Genomic DNA, 22,051 nt, shown 5'->3' on the forward strand with positions numbered 1-22,051 from the left:
CCAATGATGTTGAACAGAGATTATATTTTTACCCCTGTTTGCTTGTCTGGTGGTCTCCAGGATTACAGCAAAAGTTACTGACGGTTTATGATCTAACTTATTACGGAGATTGTACATTGTCACAATTGGAGGCCTATAAATTCTTAGGGGTCAAGGTTGTAAATAACGTTAAAATACAAAATCGGTCATAGCTTTCAAACATATTGAGATACGGAGCTCAAATTGGAGTCATGATGTAGGTTTAATCAAGGTTAATAGATAGACAAGGGTATACCATAACACGTGTACGACTGATGTTTGACTTCCACCACGCTTTTAATATTGACGTCATAGTAGATGATTGGTTGTGTGCTTTATCAAAATCTGTTTTTCTTGCCCAGCAGTCTGTACGATACATTAAACTGAAAATTCTAGCAATAGTGACATCATGGACTATGAGTGGTTGCGTGTTTTGTCAAAATCTGCCTGTCTTGCCCCGGAGTCGGTACAATACATCAGATTGAAAATTCTAGCAAGCCCGATTACATAATAGTCTAACCTTGTTTTTATTAACCTTTTGGTTTAATGAAGATCCCTCAATTTAGTAAAAATAACCAAAGGCGGAGGTTTGCACTCTACCGAGTGTGCATTCTAGTTTTATTTTTTGTTGAAAAAAGGAAGTATACAGATACAATTTTTCTTTTAAATTACGCTTGCAGGTATTTTGACAATTTCTACATCCCTGAGTTAGTTTAAAAAATAATATTTGTGGTAAATCTGAGAGGCAGCATATTTTTTGTATTTATAAATAATTTTAATCTTAAAAACAGGAGGTAGTAAGAATGTGTAACTTAATGCCTTTTAATGAAAAAGTTAATTTATATCCATAATACCTTAATCTTACAAACAAATATATATATTTTTTTAATACTCTAATATTTCTAATAATGTTGGAATTTTTTTTTATTAATCATGGTCCACGTTAAATACGTATCGTATAAAAAATTTGATTAAAAGCTAATTTAAAACTATATCTTGTTTTTCACATATATTGTTTGACCGACCGGGTGAGACGGGATAAAAGTGTTTTGTGTCCTTATTTTTAATAAAATATTTATTCCTCTTTAATTATATTTGCAACTTTTGAATAATTATATGAATATCACAAGGAATTCACTATATTCTATCTACCAACCTTTCCTTCTAAAAGTATCACAAAAAAGGTACAAAACGGTTGGTAGTTGAATAATTTTCCCCAAACATGTAACTATTATTCCATAATAGGACATAAACAAAGTTTAAGAAATACCATGTCTGCAAGGTGGCGTGACAGTCTATAGATTGTTGTTTACAAAAAATGACGCATGTGGAGAATAACATTAACAGTGCTCTCTATGTGAGTTACATAGACCTATATTTTTATTAAATTATCTTATCATTCAGGCAGTTATATTATTTAGCCGCAAGATGGCGAGACTCTCTGTTGCTTTGTTTACAAACAAATATAAGTATTAATGCCCATGGCGCACTGGGAATTGCTCACAACTTAACAAGAGCTTATTCAAATTCAAACAATCAATGTTCAGAACATACACTGCTGAGGGAGGGAAAGCAAGCAAATCTATAGCTGACAACAAAATAAAGTGTAAATTTGTATACTAGTAAGGTAAAGCCGTGATAGCAATCTTCTTTGTATCTTCCGACCTTTTCTTTAAAGGATAACGAAGAAATTCTAAATTTTGAGGGAGTTAGGATTAAAGAAGAAATAAAGTTGAGTGACATTCAACATTCAAACAATAAACGTCAAGAATATTAATAAGGGTGACTGAGAAGAAGAAAATCGACAATTGACAAAAAATATTCTAGATTTGCTGATGTTTTGCAAATATCATTGTAATAAAACACTTTTACAGCAACACTACATTGTAAAAAAACAGTAAAAAGCTCTAATATGACATATATGATATATTTATGAATTAGAGGAAGAAAGTATTTTAAATAAACAAAAACGATATCAACATAACTACAATAAAACATGACGTGAAAAAACCAACTTTCTACGTCGTAAAAAGGGAAACCGAGACAAGGACTCTTCAGTTAGAGAGCCTTATTTGTAGAAAAAAATGTATAATACCTACGTAAAAATTAAATTCAGTATTATGACGTCATGAGATAATAGATTAAATAAAAAGAAAATTGAAAAATATATGTTGTGTACAAGTTGCGATCTCTGTACGAGTTGCAACTTGTATGAGCAAAATACAAGTGTCAATTTTTTCATATTATTATTTACTTACAACATTGGTCCCTCTCATTACCAACTATTAATAGATACTATCATTTCATTTCGATCTATTAGCATTATATGGCTATTATGTATATATTTATGAGTAATATACTCTGTGGGCCTTTGAACTTAATAATGTTCCACATTATACATAAATTGTAGTAATTTGTATTAAAATAGTCAAAATTAGACCACTAATATGTTAATCATCCATGGAATATTCAATTTTTGGATTATCCTTATCCCAAGTAGGCTGTAAATCCTACATTTAAAATTATTCATCTCATTTTTAGTTTGCAACTCGTAAAGTTTGCTTATACAAGATACGACTTGTACAAAATCGCAACTTGTACACAGCATATTATATATAAATATTGAGCTAACAATGATTTGAATCCTCACTCACGCACACAGCGTGAGTGAGGAAAAAGAAGAAAAAGAGAAAAGGAGGGTGAGTGAAATAATAGAATTTTATATAAAATATTAAATATAGAGGTATGAAGTAGAAAGAAAGAGAAAAGGAGGTGCGTTGATGAGGGAAATGGCCGGAGCACAGTAGAAAAGAAAAGAAAAAGAAGATGAGCTGCGCGGAGAATAAGGAAGGAAAGAAGAAGGACAGCTGCTGCTATTAAAGTAGTAGTATTTGAGCTAGAAGAGAGAGATGGAATAAATGTAGAAGTAGATGACTGTGCAGCTGTTGTTAGTAAGAAGAAATCCCATCAAAAGGAGATCACTAATAGTACTTCCCGATCCAACACGCTTGTGGTGAACATTGTAGAAGTGGAGAAAAGAAGAATCGGAAGTGAAATCATTGAATTTTGTTCTGCCTGGATGTCGAGCAACGGCGGGTCCCTAAGTCACCTTCTATCGCGTTTGCAAGGTGCTCTTGGAGATCGCGGAGGAGGGGAAGGGGGAGGAGGTGGCCATGGAACCCCGAGTCCCATCGATCGGAAAGCCATTGACAAAACGTGGAAGTTGATGGACAAGGTCGTGAAGAATTGTCAACATCCGCGGATGAATCTTCGAAACTCTCCTCCTTTTATATTAGATATTCTTCCAGACACGTATCAAAGACTCTTACACATCATTTCCCGCTCACAAGAAGAGGAACTCAACTCGAATGAGTATTTCAGGTCCGTCAGCCCATGGATTCTAACCCCTTTTACTCCTAAACACTTGGCCCCAGACATCATGACAACCTTCTTCATTTATTCATGCAATTCATGGATTCATTCATTATTCAACGCCTTCTTTCTACTTCCAAATATTACTGGCAATAAGAAATCAATAGTTAACGTGTTATAATTGAAACACCACGCTTGAATTTATAAACATATATTTTTGCGTGCAAGTCGCAATGTTGTACAAGATGATATCATTTCTTCCATGAGCAGATTGTGCAAGTGACAATTTGTACCTCTCACGCCCCTTTATTTAATTACATCATCTGTCATTTTCATTAATTACCATATATTGATGTTGTCAGTATATTTTGATGTATTAAAATTGAGCATTTATTGTGTATTTAGGAGAAATATAATTACTGCAGACATTTGAACTTTATACCACAGAATACTTTGATTAATGTCAATGAGTCATTTTCGTAATTCATTCAAATATAACACAACTAATATATTGACAATCCATGAAACTTTCAAGAATTACATTCTCCTCATAACAAATACTCTAAATTACTTATTTAAAAATAGTCAACACATATTTTGGTTGCAACTCGTATACGACCTATGTATACTAAGACAATATAGCTTGCAAATGAATTTTATTTTATTCGTTTCTCGTCTGATTTTTTTATGGAGGAATTGTACCTGTTAATTGTTGCAGTATAATATCTTTTATTATTATTTTAATTTCAGAGTATTTTTAGAAAATCTACAACGAAAGTGTAAACAAGCGAATAAACTTTTTAAAGATGGCCGTGATAAAATGTTTGACGAATCATCACATTATAGAAGGAATTTAACGAAGCTTAGTCTTGTTTTTAGTCATATGTTAAGTGAATTAAGAGCTGAATTTCCAAACGACGATGGTGTATTCGCCGGTACGAATTTTCGGATAACAAAAAGTGATGCTGCAGAATTTTGGAGACAATCTTTCGGAGATAAGTAAGTAATTAATCAAACTGGAGTTATTGTCCGTGTTAATTATATTTCCATAATTTTTTTTTACAGAACCATTGTACCATGGAAAAATTTTCGTCAAACTTTAACTCAGGTCCACACCATAGGATCAGGACTTGAAGCTATGGCTTTAAAATCAACTATTGACCTTACTTGTAATGATTATATTTCAAATTTCGAATTTGATGTGTTCACACGCTTATTTCAACCCTGGTCAAGTTTACTAAGAAATTGGCAAATCCTTGCCGTTACGCATCCTGGATACGTGGCTTTTCTTACGTATGACGAGGTTAAAGCTAGATTACAAAGGCATCTCGATAAACCAGGAAGCTACGTTTTTCGTTTGAGCTGTACCAGACTTGGGCAATGGGCAATCGGCTACGTCACTGCCGAGGGTAACATCCTTCAAACTATTCCTCAAAACAAAAGTCTTTGTCAAGCCTTATTAGACGGATCTCGTGAAGGATTGTAATAAATATATTTCCTCCTAAATCTGTGTTTCCTTGTGTATTGCAACTAGACTTCTTTTTTTTTTAGTTATTTGTATCCTGATGGGCGTTATTTGAATCCAGATCTTAGTTGGGCGGTTCAAGCAACTCCCGAAGATCATATTAAAGTTACCCAAGAACAATACGAGCTTTATTGCGAAATGGGATCCACATTTCAACTTTGTAAAATTTGTGCCGAAAACTGTAAAGATATTAGGATTGAGCCTTGTGGTCATCTCTTGTGTACTCCTTGTTTAAACTCCTGGCAGGTATGAGGACCATTTATACGTCGACTTAATATATCATTCTAATGCATTATTTCTTCTTAAAAAGGATTCGGAAGGAGGAGGAGGTTGTCCTTACTGCCGAGCAGAAATTAAAGGGACGGAACAAATAGTTGTTGATCCTTTTTCTCCAGAGTCATTGACAGCAGCTGCTAATGCTGCACATTCTATTAATAACCCGGATTCTGTTACGGGGAATCTAATCGACTGTGATGACAACTATGATGATGTTATTGCAGAGGTAAGTCGCATGATTAGTATAATTATTATTTTAGCAATACTTAATAAACTGTTAAATGTTATCCCCGATTGGCATGTGACATTAGTGCGTAATGTAATGATTGTTTTAAGATATTTATTTTGTCCCTTTTATTTTATTATTTAACCTTTTCTGTTAAAAATTTCCTTGCTAATGGAATATTAATTGGCTTATAAAATAAGTAAAATATTGTCTTCCAATTTATTTACAAGAATGATGATTTATATCTTGTTAAATTAAATAGTTTTTTCTTGGCTTTTTTCATTTACTTATTTTTATATGTACAGAGTGGTCTAGATTTAGAGTCCCATGAAATTTAACAGACGTAAATTAAGAGTATGTTGTGTAAATATATCTTTATCTATGTCAGAAATATTGCAACAGCGATTTGTCAGCAAAAATACAGAATGCAAATAAAGTGTAAGAATAATGCAGACAATTTTTAGCACTTTTGCTCTCCATCTTCACCTGATCTTAACCCCCTTGACTTTTAAATGTATGGTACGGCCAAAGGGGAGGCCAATGCAGTTCCCACGCCGAGTGAGGACTTCCCTAGGGCAGTCGCGTGAGAAAACCCTCCGTAAGACGTTGTATATAATTGCTGCTAGTCTTTGCCAAGCTGTTCAGAACAACGGCAAGCATATGAAATGAGATATTGGTCATTTGCAGGATAATATTAAATCTGTAAAAAAGTACTAGTATATATTCTAATATGAACCATAATCTCTGTGTAATATAATTTTTTTTATGGGACTCTAATTCCTTGAACCACCTTGTAGGCTCACTTTTAGTATTCAATTGGTATCTTTTCGTTTGTATTATTTGCTTGGCTTTTTTTTTTCCTTTTTTTTTTAGTTTGTTCTTCTTATTTTTTTTCGTTTTTCCAATTATTTTGCAGTACGCAACACTTGATAGACATATTGCGACATCATGACCATACATCGTAGTTAATAACTTTAGGAGATAATTTTCTGGAAACTGTTTCGTGTGCTGCAACAGCAGAGGACCAAAATATTTATAGATTGTTAATTAGTTATAATAATAAATATATTCAATTCAATTCTCCCACATGCAATAATGATTTAATATTTTTTTCTTTCTCATATTTGTTACGAAATCACACTAACTTCTCAATATGAAGAACACATTCAATATATACATCTACAACATAATACATTCAAAACTATTTAAAAATCGTCATATCTTTATTTTTTTATTTTAATACTAAATACTTCTTTTTACATCTTTTTTTATTTGTCGTTATTTTCATGTTGTTAAGTTTTTTTATTTTCATTTTTTTTGTACTAGTCAACTTTTTATCCCTTGTTTCAAGAGCACTTTTTTTATATAAAAATCATATTAATAAAAAACCATTCAATACTGTTTTTGAACAAATTGAATAATTTTCTCTTCCATTTCCTATTTCAAAGCTTTAATTATGATTGCCTACATTCAAGTATAAATAAATAAAAACAACTTACATGTTAACGCCTATTTTTCTGGTGGTTGAAACTAAATCATTCGAGTCAAATGAGAGTTGTTTCTTATTATAATTTACGTCATATGTTTTTATATATGTAGCCTTCTGTATCATTGTAGGTTCTCTAGTTTTTTTCCGGCTTGTGTGTATGTTTAAACTAAAGTTTGTTTCTATATTGTACTTATAGACCTTTTTGATTCTCCCATAATGATAAATTACTTATTTAACCTTTATTGGTGGGGTTGTGGAATGGCTCAAAGTTATTCATCATTTGATTTTAATAAATATTGTATCCTTGGGAGGATTTATCATAATTTTTTAAATAATTTAGATATTGTGGTCCGAACAGGGCCAGTTTTAGCATGAACGGTACCTAGGGTAAAATAAATGTGTGGGACTTTTTAATTTAAAAAAAAAAATGTATATAAAAACTTTTTTATATAAAAGACCCATTCTTCATATTTTATTTAATGACCTCATTTTGTAACTTCATTTTAATGACCTCATTTTTTTAAAGTCTAATAATTTATAAAAAATACTCTTACTTATAGTATATATTTAAGTTTTTACGAAATTATATCTTCACGAGCCGCCAATCAGAGCCATGGCTGGGGAAAGTGTCTTACTAAAACCGGCCCTGGATCCAGGGTGTTTGTATTTTTGTTTAGTTTTCAAATATACATTCCATTAACGTTATAATACATTTTATTTATTTAATAGTTTTTTCAACTACGTACATAAAAGTTGATGTATGTTGGTGTGAGCTAACATTAAAAAACATTAAAGACTTGAGCAAAAATCAAGAAATTGAGAAATATCCCAGTTATTTTTTGTACATCAAATATAAGTAAAGCCCAATATTTCATATACATATTATTTCAATCAAGTATAGGGCCTCTACTCAAATTTATGGGATGAGTTGATTATAGTTTATAACCTTTATTTGGTCTATGAAAGTGTTAATTCGGCCCCTCTCTATTATTGCCTTTCAACCATAAAATCCATCAATTTCTAATTGTTTCAATGGATGAGTAATTTTGGCTACTTTGAGTACCTCCAAAGGATTAATCAGAATAATTCTCTGTACAACAAAATTCAGGCCTGGAAACGCTGGTCGGCTAAGGCCCATATTTACTATTGCTATTTAAGCTGCATAACACAAAAATTACCATTCGAACCTTCAACCTCAATAGGTTTCCTCTTTAGAATATATATTTTTTTTTAATCACGTTTTTAGAGTATACTTATTATTGAAAGCCATATTTCGAAAGGAAATAAATATATAGATGAAAATAAAGGTAATAAAAATTGATAAAAAACATTTTAGGATTCGAAAAATAAAATATTTATTAAGTTATCTTGAATACAGTTCCTACAAAATGTGTCTTAATTATTCAAAAATCCAGTAAAATGAATTATCATATTTGGAATTTAATATTTTTCCAATTGCTTTATATTATAGCTAAAACTAAACCTTACAATACAACTTACAAAGATTTGCCTTCTAAAAAAAGTTTGATTTTGATGGATTTTATAGTTTAACTTTCAATTTTCTTAAAGAATATTTAATAAATAACCAATGCAAGACTGCGTAACAAAATGTTCCGAAATTAAATATGATTAAGTATATTATTTGACTAATTTATATAAGAATTTAATATTTTAGAGACAGGAACATTAACTCCTATTTAAATATGTTTCATATCCAATGTATTTGATTTGTATTGAAAACAGATTAAGTCATTTATTTTTTCGGTTTTATCACGCAACCTTTTGTATTGATTAAATACTCTATAAGATAATTTTAAGTATAATTGAAAAAAATCAATCAAAATCTATTTTTTTGACAGCAAATCTTTTGAAGTTGTATTGTAAAATTTATTCCTTAGCTTAAGCTATAATATAAAACAATGAAAGCAATATTAGCTTCAAAATATGATCCTTCATTTTACTTGATTTTTAGCCGACAGACAAAAATGATGTTGCATAGTGTAATTTGTTAATAGGAATTGACGCTAATTCGTCGTAAAATAATGCAAATGTAATCCTTATTTGTGTTGACGTACCAGTTGTATTTTCTTTTAGTAGATTTTTTGATAGAGACAATAATAAATGTAGTTTTATCCACTTATAACGATAAAATAATGAACTACTAATGATATTATAAGAAGTGGCAAAAATTAAAAGAAACCACATATATTAAATAATCATTTTTATTTTAGTATTCCAATAAACAATCCCTGTGGACTTGAAACTTATGATATTGTTATCATCCCTTCAATCATAAGTATAGACGAATTCTTTTATATGAAATTGCATTAATATTGAAGGGTACTCAGAGTCTCATCATAATTCATTAATTGAATAATGAGGTGGAGTGCAGTAGTTTTTCAAGTGTATATTAGTTGTTGTCACTTTAAAAAATGATGTATAAATAAATATATCCTGTTCTAGTCAACTCAGAGTCCCAATACATCACCACGAAGATCCCCAGCCATACCAGCAGAAGCTTCCCTAAATTGTTGTAGTGTCTTATCTAAAGTACCACCTCTGCCTCCTCGACCAATCATCCACAAAAGGTATAGTTATAATATTAATAATGGTTGTTTAATTTCGAAGCTAAAGTAATACATTATTCTTATTTGTAGGAAAGACTGTTTCAAAACAGAAGTTATTCCCAGACCAGTTCCATGTGAATCTAATCTACCCGTTGTCTCTACAAATGGACCTCCTCCCCTCCCCCCACCTCCATCAACCCACAGTCGTCCTAGAACAAAAACTGAAAGTAAGTGATAAAAATAAACGCATAATTCCTAAATAGTATTAGGATTTCTCATTTCCCGGGGAATTGTCCTTCAACAAAATGCAAATTCTTTATATAGAGTGTATATGCAACAATGCCCCTTTAAATTGTTTCATCCTTCCTAAAAAAAGTAAAAATATTTGGAACTCTTTCGAAACCTTAATGAAAATCTAACAAAAAAAAAAAAAAAATGATTGAAGCAACAACGAAAAACACAAAGAATCTTCGATCTCTTTGTCGTCCATTTCGGTTAAAAAATATTGAGAAAAATTGTTGGATTGGATGTTTGTTCAAAATGCCAAAAATACTAAATAAGGAACTGATAAGGTTATAGGAATGTTGGACTTTATAGGAAGCCCAATGCTATTAAAAGCTATAAAGGTACAAGAAAATAGAGAGAAAATCGGGACTCATGTCTACTACAAGGTGCGGAGGTATAGTATTCTTCGATGTATCAAGGCAAACTATTCTAAGGAAATTATTTATGGTGAAAAACTCGAAAATTATGCATGGAAGCGCCGTAACTCAATGTACAACGCTCTCGGGAAAAAGTATTTCCTTGAACTCAAATTGTGTAGGCTTGATACTCCGTCGTTCCTATAAATAGAAATATATATTATGTATAGATAGATAATAGATCCGTTGTTACGCAAAAAAGAATATTATGATTTCTAGAAATAAATTATATAAATGGAGATAATATAATGAAATAATGTAATTTCCGCGGAATTTCTCGTAGATAAAAATATAGAGAGATTCCAGGAGAGCAGTCCTAATATTTATATTAATTATAATTATTAACATTCTTTCTTATATGTAGACTGTGATATGCAGGAACATTTGTACGAGAATGGAAGTCAGGCAATATCATCCAAGAGCAGGTCTCCTAGCCCTAATAATTTAATAATTTTGAATCCGACTATACTCCCTACCAACAAAACCTCATATACCTCAATGACCCTCTCACCTAAAACTGCTTCTTCAACTTCTTCAGCACAATTGTCAATTCCTAATATGGTGCCTAAACCTTCATGTTCAAATTCCCGCTCTCCTCTAAGTGATCCTGTTAGCCCAAATGTTCCTCTTCTGAGAAATGAATTAGGTAGGAGACTAAGTGATACTACAACCTGGCTTAGTGCTCCGGATCCTTTAATACCAACATCCTCGTCATCCTCGTCGTCGACATCATCATCATCATCAAAGCCCGGAAGCAAGTCCAAAGCTAGTGATCACACATATCAAAACACCAATATAGTACCATCAAGTAAAAAGAGGGAGATTTGTTCTGTAGACTGTCCCGTGTTTGAGAGTATATTTTTTTTACTTCACCAATACATTTTCTGCTTGGTTTGGTAAAAAAAATCCGATTTCCAAAATTGTTCTAGATTTTTATAAAGGTTTTGGGACATTGAGCCTATAAAGAAGTAATTTCCTGTTGTCAAAATTACGCTTTTTCACCCTTGTTCCATTTTTTTGATAAAATAACAACTATTCTATTTGAATTAAAGGTTTTACACAATTTTCAATTTTAATAATTAATCGGGGAACAATTAAAGGAAATATAAATAGATTAGTATTTCGCTCTAGACAACTCTCGAATTATTGACTCTTTGAAATTTTGTAACGACACATCAGACGTCATAAACATAGAAAATAGCTTTGCTTGATAACTTTTTTAAATCGACAATAACTCAAAAACCCTTACAAAAACAAATGGGGTAGATAGACTAAAAATTGAAATGGTTCAACCAAAAAAAGTTGATTTTTTCCAAACTAAAAGCGCCCATGCCTTTCCGAAAATGCATTAAATTCAAAACAGCTTTGGGAATCTCATTTTTTCTCTAATTTGCATTATAAGTTTAAATATATACTCAAAAACGGAGCAGTTTAGTCTAAGTGTGTTTTTATCTCATTTGTATTGTGTTTCATTCTTTATAGGTTCAAAATCTGGAGAAGTTAGTAGTATATTTAAGGAGATTTTACCAATACCTTTCGAGTCAATTATCGGGAGCAGAAGTAGCAGTAGTGCTAGTAGCACGAACATTGGATGCTCAGATAAGAGGTACACTAAAGAAATTACTTTTATGTATAGCTTATTTTATTTCCTTTCATTTTTTCTATATAGATCTCGTTATGGGAATGTGTTTAAGAGCATGGACGCCTCAGTTTCTTATGAAAATATTAACATGGATTATATATCTCAGTTGTGTATTGAGGGTTTCCCCCAAAATCTTGTCATTCGAGCTCTGGGCATTACTAGAAATGATTTGTCTATGGCGAGAGATATTCTCAAAGAGTTCGCTCAACCCAATAATAATTAATAGATCAAATTCATCGTCTTCGGAACAAATCCTCTAGCTAGCCGTGGTTCAATCTTTTGTTGTTGTTTGATAAATAATTATTCACCGTTTTATCAATTCCTATTGATGGGCTTATGTTTTTGTTAATTAGTTATATAGTTCAATTCTATCTAATTAAATGATCAAAACTTTATAACAATTATATTATTACTTAATAATATTCATATATTTTGTCTCAATCTAGTCAATGAACAGAAATATATATATTTATAAATTTCAATTTTGAAATTATTTATTTCTAATTACAACAGTCAAAAAGTGAGGATTAAAGGATATTGGGGATGAGGTAATTCACAATTCCATAGAAGGCTTAATAAGAATGTAGTATTCCAGATTCTGAATAAATTTTGGAAACAAGGCTTAAGAATCGACCCTTTTTTTTCTTTTTTTTTTTTGTATCTCTAGAATAGAAATTAGTAAAGACAATGGCGCATTATAATTTATAAGTACAGTTCTGGCTTCGAATCAATTTAATAAACCTCATCACGATTCCGCAACATTCATAATTAAATTTTATGATTATTCATTCACATTTTTGCACCCAAAAATGAATTCCCGAGTATTTCATCGACCACGAAATTATAATTCATAAATACACGTGACTTGCTTATGTACATTTCCTCTTTTATTCTTCTTTTTGCAAAGGTGGGTGTTGTGAAATAAAACACGCACGATGTCAACGAAAGAGGTTCTTACGCTCCAATGCGGTCCATATTCCAACTTTGTTGGCGCTCATTTTTGGAACATTCAAGATAAGGATCTTCTCTATGAACCCCGAGCCGTTCTTCCCAAGACGAATCCTGGTGTTTTATATCGAGAGGGTCTTTCATTAACTAAGTACTTATTTATTTAATAAATTAACAAGTTGTAGCTTTTTATTTTGATTGAAGTGAAGTGACGTTTACTCCACGCCTTGTATCCGTTGATTTGAAAGGAGGTCTTGGCTCTCTTCCTCGATATGGAGAACTGTATTCAGTGAAGGATGATAGAGAAAATACGGGTCTTTGGGATGGAGAAATCACAAAGGAAAATAGTAATGAGTATGAAGAGAAAGACATTGATGAATCGGAAAAATTCGCAAATCCTCACTTTGAATTTTGGTCAGATTACTTAAATCCTATGCTGCATTCGAATACTAATGTTGTTCTGAATGAATATCAAAAGAATAATACTCTAAAGCCTTTTGACATTTTCGGACTTGGAACCAAGCCTGATGAAAATGCGGAGGAAGAAGTATTCGAAACTATACGATTCTTCTCTGAAGAAGCGGATCACTTGCAAGGTTTTCACTTCTTGACTGATATTGACTCTGGATTTGGTGGATTATCTCTTCGCATCAAAGATCATTTCCTTGATGAATATCCTAGAAAACCTATTCTAACTTTTCCTATGTGGCCTTCTTTCTATAATGATAGTACAGATACTCCTTTCAACCCACTTCGAAACCCATGTCGGTTTCTAAATATCACTCTGTCTTTGTACCATCTCTATGAAACTTCCTTACTTACACCCATGTCTCTCAATCCAGGGTATTTTCCTCTTCCACGCAGACCGAATGCCATTCCAGGGATTTCCCTTGATCACTCATCCTTCTATCATACGTCAGCACTTTTAGCTTCATCTTTAGATACTCTATCTCTCCCTTGGAGGCTAAAAAATAATTCACATGTCACACACGAATTTGTGGATTTATTATCCCAAAGGGGAAGGAAATTCTGCTCCTTAGCCTTTTCAATGCCACTACGTGATGATATTCCGCAATTCCATACTTTAACACCTGGTGTAGACTATTCCTCCAGCTCCAAGATTGCAATACAATCTGCCACTCAAAGGGGATCACAAACCAAATTTAACTTACAAGAGTATTTATCAACTAATTTTTCTACAACATACAATTATCACAATGTAATCCTGGATGAGGGGTCTCCTGTTGGAAGTCCATATCCACAGATATTTGACACTTCTATGGAAAGAGCGAATATGATAACTTCATGGAATTCTTCAAATAGTATGGAGAAAGTGCTGGAAAACATATCTAATCAAGCTGAAAAATTAAATTTGCAAAAAATGAATCGATTTTTGGAGGCAGGGCTTGAAGAAGACGAATTCAAAGAGGTTATTAATGGTTTGAGAAGTATTGCTGAGGACTATTCAGATGCTCAGTATATATGAAAAGTTCAAAAAGATCATTCATTTTTGGGATATTGCCATCTTCTACTGAAATATATATGACTAATTCCTTCAGTTCTTTTACTATAAATTTGTTGTTTTAATTTTTTCCCATGGTTACTACACTGGAAGCCTCATCCCGCTCATTCAAACCCCTCAAGGGACCTTTCTTTGTTTCATTATTACCCCTAGCTACATGATAAATTGATATGTATGACTCATCGTTTGCTCAGGCAACAGTACACCGATATTGATCTCACTTTTAACATAAAATAACACATTTACGTAATCCAGAAATATTCACGATTCACCGGAAGTTTATACATGTTATGCTCTCAGACGTATCCTTTAGAGCTCATGGATTATGTAAAGCCTGACATATATATGTCATGTTACATTTATGAACTGTCAGCCATAAAAGAAAATCATCGACAATAAATTAAGGACATTTATGGAGGAAAATTTTAAACTTAAAAATTTAATACACACATACGTAATCATAATTTGTAGACATTAATTAACTTATATCATTTTTAATTAAAAGCGTGGTTATACATTTTTTATTCCGTCTACCAAAGCTTTTTAATGCTATAATATGAAAATTAATATGTTAAATTGAATAAGAAAAAACACGAAACCTTACTAAAATAACAAAACCTCAACATAAATTTTACTCCTGTAGTTTTCGTTAACCCTTAAAAAATCTGACATACTACCACACATATAATACCGCTTGCGTCAATTGGAACCATTTTTACTCTTCGGTATCTTTTTATGAATTCGTCGCAAAATATGGGTGCTATTACAAAGCATTTCAATAGCAATGTATAATTCATAACAAAACTGATAACATGTTTATGGATTAACCGATTCATATCCGAAAGAACGAAGAAATTGCATCATAGTAGAATGTTCCTTTGTCTCCTATAAGTAAGTGATTACTTATTCAAGCAACCAAATTGAAATGAGTATTTGTAGCTTTAATTGTACAAAAGTTAAAATTATTTAGCATATATTTTGTGTCAAAATGGGAACATCTATTACTTTACTTATTCCATAGTTTACACTTATTTTAATAAATAAGTGTATAAGACTATACTGGGTCCATTGGTTGCCATAAAATTGGTATTACATGCTATTTTTTTTGTATTTATATGTATGTAGAATATAATGCAAGACAGAGGAAATAAAAACCTATGTTTCATTTCATACCCAGACGTACACATCCAAAAATTATATTTGGCTCTGACAAATATGGGAAATAAGATAAATAATCAAATTTTCTGGAGTATTTGAAGGATTTAAATAAGGATATTATTATTTTATAAGTGATAACATATATTTTGGATTTCAGACCAAAGAATACTCATATTTTCATTGTTATAAAGTCAAATAATTATTTGTTTTAATTTACAAATGATCAATAAATAGGAGTTAACACAAAAAATTATATTTTTTAGTTGCATGATAATCCTAAGAGGTAAGAAATCAAGTGGTAGCTTTCAATAACTGTCTTTTAAAATCAAATACTTTGGAATTTTATAGAGCATTCATGTTTTTTAAAAGGCATTGTTATTTTAGTAGAATAGAATTGAATAATAATAGGATTTCAATTAATAATTCTTTCATTTCTTAATTGGGCGTTTATAAAGTATAAAGGGAAATGAAAGGTCTTTTGGTAGTAGTTGTAACCATATTAGCCTCGAATATCTTTCAAGATACAAATCAGTGCCATCATGATATAATGCGTTTCAAACTTTACCATAGACTGGAATGGAATCAAAATAATGAAGATAGGCTTGTGGATATCATAGAAGAAGAATCGAACAAGGAACACCAAACAACCCATTCTGCCTATTTTTCAAATCGTCTTCGAAGTGGACCAAGCTTAAGAAAACAAGAATTTCTTCCAGGTGAATGGATCATGGATGATTTTAATTACCCACCCACTATTCCTGTAACAGCAACAACGGAATCCACTACAACTACTACAAAAACAACATCCAAGACAACCATATCAACAACGAAAAGTCTCCCTTCTGCCTCAACAACAATCAATCCCCAGGTTACATATAGAGGTGAACCAAATGAACTGTTTGTTACACAAAAAGAGGATTTATATACTTATCCAACAAAGCGTGGTCCTCGTATCCGTGAAGAGGAAGAATATGGAGGGAGCTATGACAACGATGATCTTCAAATAAAGACAAGTCAACCCCCTAGGTTAAACCCCTATCATACTAATATAGAATTAAATACAGATGAAGAACCCTTAGGTGAGCCAGTTAAGAGACGACCTCGTTTCAAACCAACTACCATAGACCATAGAAGGAATACCAATGAGGAATCAATTGAACTACCTAAGAAGGATGCAGTCATGGAGGAAAATAGCTCTGAACCTTCTTCCACTGCTAATGTCCGACGACAAAGCTCGAAGAAACTTGTACCTAATTTAATTAATGGAACTGCTGTTCCTCAATCAGAGGATGAATATAAAATAATGGATTTCCCAGAGCCGAGTGCAAGTCCAGTAATTGAGAGCAACGGGAATGAAAAGATTCCAGTATTGGAAAGTCCACAAAATCATAGCTTACAACTAGAGAAGGATGAAGTCGAAGAGAGGGATTTTCAGAATGAAAAAGTGGAGAACAAAACAGAAAATATGGCTATGGTTAATGAAAAGAAACCACGTTTTAATGCTCTTCATTTCCCTCCTAAAGAATCCGAATAAAATGAAATATTCAGCCAAATTCCATTAGGTATATATTATTGAACATGATATGTAACGAAATGTTAATTAATAAACAGACTATTGAATGTCTTTATAATTTCCGTAAACAAGAATGCTTTCCATTATGTTTTTTTCTAAGAAGTTGACGGATAAAATAATAGTTAGAGAATGAAATAGAAAATATGATAATGATTTTAACAAAGATTTATTTATTTATTCTTGTATTAGGATGAAAAATAATTGAAGTTTTGCATTATTTTGTACAAAATTTATGTCGAAATATAAATCCTTTTTATTAAAATATTATTAGAAACTAACTTTCATGACAAAATCAGATTAAAAACAAGATTATATAACTCTACATTATTTTTCCACGATACCTTCATTCATCGCCTCAACTAATTCAGCAGAAGTGTTAAATTTTCTCTCTGTCATTCTAAGTCTATCATATATTGGGAGAGACCTGAGTATCACAGCTATTTTCAGCTCTTCCAAAGGCTTGTTCATTTTTTCTAAACTAGATTCCATCCATTCATTTCGTTCCTTGAGCGTTTCCCCAGGTACTTCCCCACTCATCATTCTCTCAAAAACTCCGTCCGACTCAAAGACATGAATCAATGCACCACGAAGAACTCTATAACAGTCTGAATTATTTGACGTAAACCAAAGGACTTCGTCGGGGAGTTTTGATAATATATCAATGTCCAGATTCTCAATCATTTTCTCATATTTCGAATGTTCCTTTGTTATCCCACATTCTTTCATAGTGAGTTCGAAAGACTCTAGCCAAGGAGTAACATTAGAGGGAGAAAATTTATCAATGTCTGGATTCGTTACTTTCGAATTTTTCATCATTTTATGTGGTGAAGATTTGGGCACAATTAACACATATAAAGTAGTACATTTTGACTCCGAATGTATTTGTAATATCTAAAAAAAAGAACCTAATAGAACTTGAAAAAATTGTAGAAACGGAACAATATTAGATAAGAAACACAGTACATAATATCATATTTCAAAGCTTTACTATATTATAGAGTTATCAATTGAGTTGCAATTCTTCTTATTTGTCAGTAAAAGAACATAACTGTTATTGGTAGATTATCAAGGGGGTCTGCATGGGGCAGGGATGGGCTGTAGCCTCCCCAAATTCAGGAATGATTACCTTTTTTTTTTTGAGGAGGATGAAGAAAAAAATCGAAAAAAACAAATTTTTTTTTGAAAGATTTATTCTTATAAAAAAATTCATTCAAGAAAATTTTGGAGCAGAGTAAAGAATTAAATTTTTTAAGAATAGCTATTTATTTTTGATTTTTTTTTCAAAAATCCTCCACCCCTTAAATATAATCCTGCAAACGCCCCTGATTATACACAAGAACATTCTTGAGTATCTAAACTTATCCCATAAATTTGAATACAAACAGAAACGTACGTAGGAATTGTTGTTTTTTTTAAATCTAAAAATCATAGCAAAAAAAAATAAAAAAAATAATTTTTTGAAAAAAAAGTCAAAAATTTATAGATATTGACAAAAATTGAATTTTTTTGAAAAAAAAATTGAAAAGTTAAGTTTTTGGAAAAAAATTTCAAAAACCACAGCCCCTCACAAAAAATTAAATTTCTTGGAAAAAAAGTTCTTACATCCATAGCTATTCACAGAAAATTTGTTTCTTTGGGAAAAACTTTGATTTGATTTTTTTTTTTTTTTGAAATTTGGGGAGGAGGGGCTACATAGTGTTGATCAGTCGGATTTACTGTCTTAGAACAAAACTATAATACCGTGGGTCCTTCGGACTCTCAGTACTAGAATTAATAACAAAAGAAGATATAAAATTGAGTGACTTCATCAAGGACTAAACTTTATATGTTTTTATACCGCAAGTCCTTGCTTACAAGTCAAATCCTTGAATATTTTTATTGGGCCCTTGAGTACTTTCATTGAGTCCAGTACTTGAAAGAGTCATTTATATCCAGTAAAAAAATGACTTTTGAGCCCAAGTCGAGTCGTGAGTCTTTGATTGTGTGATTATGTCGATTTGCATGTCATCAAAATAGGGACTGAAGCCTAGGTCGAGTCGTAAGTCTCGAAGTCAAGTCCAGATATTTGTCAATTTCTAGCAAAAAGATATTATGACTCATCCTTTGAAGACACCGCCAATTTCACTTCAAGTATCTAAAATGCATCCTCACAATGCAATTAAAATGTAAAAATGGGTAGATCCTATTTAAAAGGGGCCATATCGGAGGCAAATTAAGTCTAATAAATCACTTGTAGTAGACTCTAAACTATAGTTAACGATCTTTAATATTTCAACTCATCACAGAAATTTAAATATAAAGACCAAAATTAATCAGAATATATTAATGAAATATTAGGGATTTATGAAGTTAAAAAATAAATTGGGAGTTTCTCCTTTTCTTGATATTTTTTCAAGATTGTTTTTGTCTTGACGAACTCCATGTTGTTTATTAGATATAATTAATTTTTTCATTTTTTTTTACAGTTAATATATTTAGGATAAATTTATACCTACTTACGTTTGAACTAGAGAAAAGAAGGCCTTAGTATTGCACAAGGTACATACACTTTTTACTGCTGCCAAATAAATGAAGCAAGAGAAAAAAGAAAAATGAACAGCTGTTATTTTAGATTCTATATATAACATAATATATATGGACATGGAATTCTGGAGAATTCTAGAATTCCATGATATGGACCTATATGAGTCAGTAGTGTGAATCATGGATGTTTGAACACACTTTTCATAAGAGGATGATTGTTGAACTGCATTTACTTTAAAATGCATTGTTTGTCTCTCATGAATGTTATAATTCGTGAGCAGACTTTTGGTCCTAAATTTTTTTTGCCGTATGAATTTTTGGCGAACGGACATTTCCTCTAAGGGCCATATGGCCCATTTGATCGAAAAATTACATTGAATTGTTGATATATACGATTTTATATTTTGATTCAATTGAAAATGATTGTATGATAAATAAGTATTGTTCTCTTCATTGACAATATGTGCCATATACAGAGTGGTCCATTAAAATCTGAACACTTTGAGTTTTAAACTTCAACAAGATATAATTTATTAATTAACATTATAATTTGAACAAAATTTATACTATAAATAGATGTGAGTCTGAGCACTCTTAATTATAAATGTAGCCACCCTTAGCGACAATAGTGGCTTCCAGGTGGCGGTAGAATGCCTGGTACTCGCTCTTGATGTAGTCCTCTTTCATGGTGTCCCAGTGCTGGCTGACAATGGCTTTGGTGGTCTGGGTGTTTGGATGACGAACACTGCAGGCCTTCCCCGGGACATGTATCCAAAATGTGCAGTCGAGGTTTTTTTTTATCAGGGGAGTGGTGTCAAAAACGAGTTAAAAAGAACTCAAAAGACTAATTCAAAAGAGTCTTACAACGAAAGGTACGGGTTTCTTTCATTGCTGGTGTCAAAAGTGGCCTCTCTCCCCTCACAAGGCTCTTTCTACCTACTCTTTCTTGCATGGGTCATCATTGACTTTAGGGGATTGGACAGGTCTATTTTCCTTGAACTCATCTGGGTCCATTTTGTCCTTTTTGACAGGGCATTTCTTTCTCTCCAACCTTTCGAACTTGCTGACGTCGTAGACGGTGGCTTTGAGACGCCCATCTTTTGGAATGCACAAACGGAAATTCGTCGATCATGTTCGAATGCCATTTTCTCGACTTGTACGCAAGCTAGAGAGCTCATGTTTGTTCCTTTTGTAACTAATTGCTTATACTTTAATATATCGAAATATGGATTAATTTCAATCACTCAACCTTCATTAATTATCGAATGAGTAAGTGTCCAGTGGACCCCTTGAAATGAAGCTTTACTCTAATCCCACGTTACTTTCCTAGTGTCTTCTGAAACCCCAATTAAAAAAATAATAATAAAAGAAAAATCTGTATTTTCTTAATTGCACGTTTTTATTGTTCTTACTTAAACGTAAATTCCTGATTTATCTTCATAAATGAGCAGGGTTGACCAGAATTAAATTCCCATAAAAAAATTAAACTACTCACAGATTCTATATTTATTTGTACTAGAATATGTATGAATTCAGGTTTAATATTGTCCAATAATTGCCGGATAAACCATTGAATATGCCTGCCCTTGTTCTGAGCAATAACGTGGAGACGGCTCATCACTGACTTGCAGATAATATGGTGGCTAATGAGCCTAGAAACTGAAATGATTGACCATAGCCTACATTGCAAATTTAATGGGATAATGGTCAGGTAAAGAGTGATGCCAAAATTGCCCTTGCATCATTTTTGCATTTCATTTGCAGTGTTATCTGGGGTTGGGCTGAGTTTAATACTCCTTCAGCTTAAAAAATGGATTCTAATTTAAAGATCCGACATGCTGCTATACTATTATAAAGGTAATCCACATATTTGATTGCTATTAAACACCTGGAAAATCATTTTCATCAAAAAATATACATTTATAAGATACAAAGTTGAAACATTTATCTACATTGTACAATGTGTTCATTGACACACATATATTGTGAGGATAAATCTTGGTAAAAAACGTCAAAATAAGACTTATTTTGTTAAGGTGTAAAAAACCCCAAAAGAAAATATTTATGTTAGGATTACCTAGAAAAAAGTAACAAAAAGTTAAAAAATTAAATTTAAAATTAAATATGCATATATGAAGAAACAGTTACTCAAATTAAATTTATACAGAAAACAGAAAGAGCCCCAACATTTATCATTGCTCTGATTAGATGTTCTACAATTAAATTATCGACAAATTGGCGTGGATTCTGAAGTCGAAGTGGATACTTTGCCCAGGGTCGGTTCAAGGGAAGGGACTGGGGATAATCATTGAAATGTGGACACCATTTATAAAAAAAGAACATAAAGCCTAGGCTAAAAAAAAATGCCAAACAATAAATAGTATACAAAATGTCATTAAAGAAGACTGCATTTTATTGTGTAAAAATTTAAAAAAAGGAATGATAAATGGGCCTTGTACATTTATATTTGTACAAGTCTCTGCTCACGCTAAACCGGCATTGACTTCTGAT

At 31.9% G+C, this 22,051-nt stretch overlaps 2 protein-coding genes across 3 annotated transcripts; both read left to right on the top strand.

Annotated features, from left to right (window-relative positions):
• The first annotated feature begins 1,937 nt into the window (after positions 1–1,937).
• On the top strand, positions 1,938–12,298 carry Cbl (E3 ubiquitin-protein ligase CBL). Of its 2 annotated transcripts, XM_040707718.2 has the most exons (10): positions 1,938–3,399; positions 4,141–4,389; positions 4,456–4,872; positions 4,942–5,161; positions 5,226–5,417; positions 9,370–9,494; positions 9,564–9,700; positions 10,539–10,982; positions 11,657–11,780; positions 11,844–12,298. In XM_040707718.2, exons 1-10 carry the CDS (start codon positions 3,098–3,100, stop codon positions 12,037–12,039), a joined length of 2,406 nt encoding a protein of 801 aa, XP_040563652.1. In that variant the 5' UTR covers positions 1,938–3,097; the 3' UTR covers positions 12,040–12,298. The 2 variants fall into 2 exon arrangements, with proteins under 2 accessions (XP_040563652.1, XP_040563654.1); XM_040707720.2 differs by lacking the exon at positions 10,539–10,982.
• A 398-nt stretch (positions 12,299–12,696) lies between these two features.
• On the top strand, positions 12,697–15,440 carry mst (misato mitochondrial distribution and morphology regulator). The gene is made up of 2 exons (XM_040707721.2): positions 12,697–12,915; positions 12,969–15,440. The coding sequence occupies exons 1-2, from the start codon at positions 12,752–12,754 to the stop codon at positions 14,248–14,250; spliced, it is 1,446 nt and encodes a 481-aa protein (XP_040563655.1). The 5' UTR covers positions 12,697–12,751; the 3' UTR covers positions 14,251–15,440.
• Positions 15,441–22,051: the final 6,611 nt, after the last annotated feature.

The sequence above is a fragment of the Lepeophtheirus salmonis genome, chromosome 2 (assembly GCF_016086655.4).
Source record: "Lepeophtheirus salmonis chromosome 2, UVic_Lsal_1.4, whole genome shotgun sequence".
Classification (NCBI taxonomy): Eukaryota; Metazoa; Arthropoda; class Copepoda; order Siphonostomatoida; family Caligidae; genus Lepeophtheirus; species Lepeophtheirus salmonis.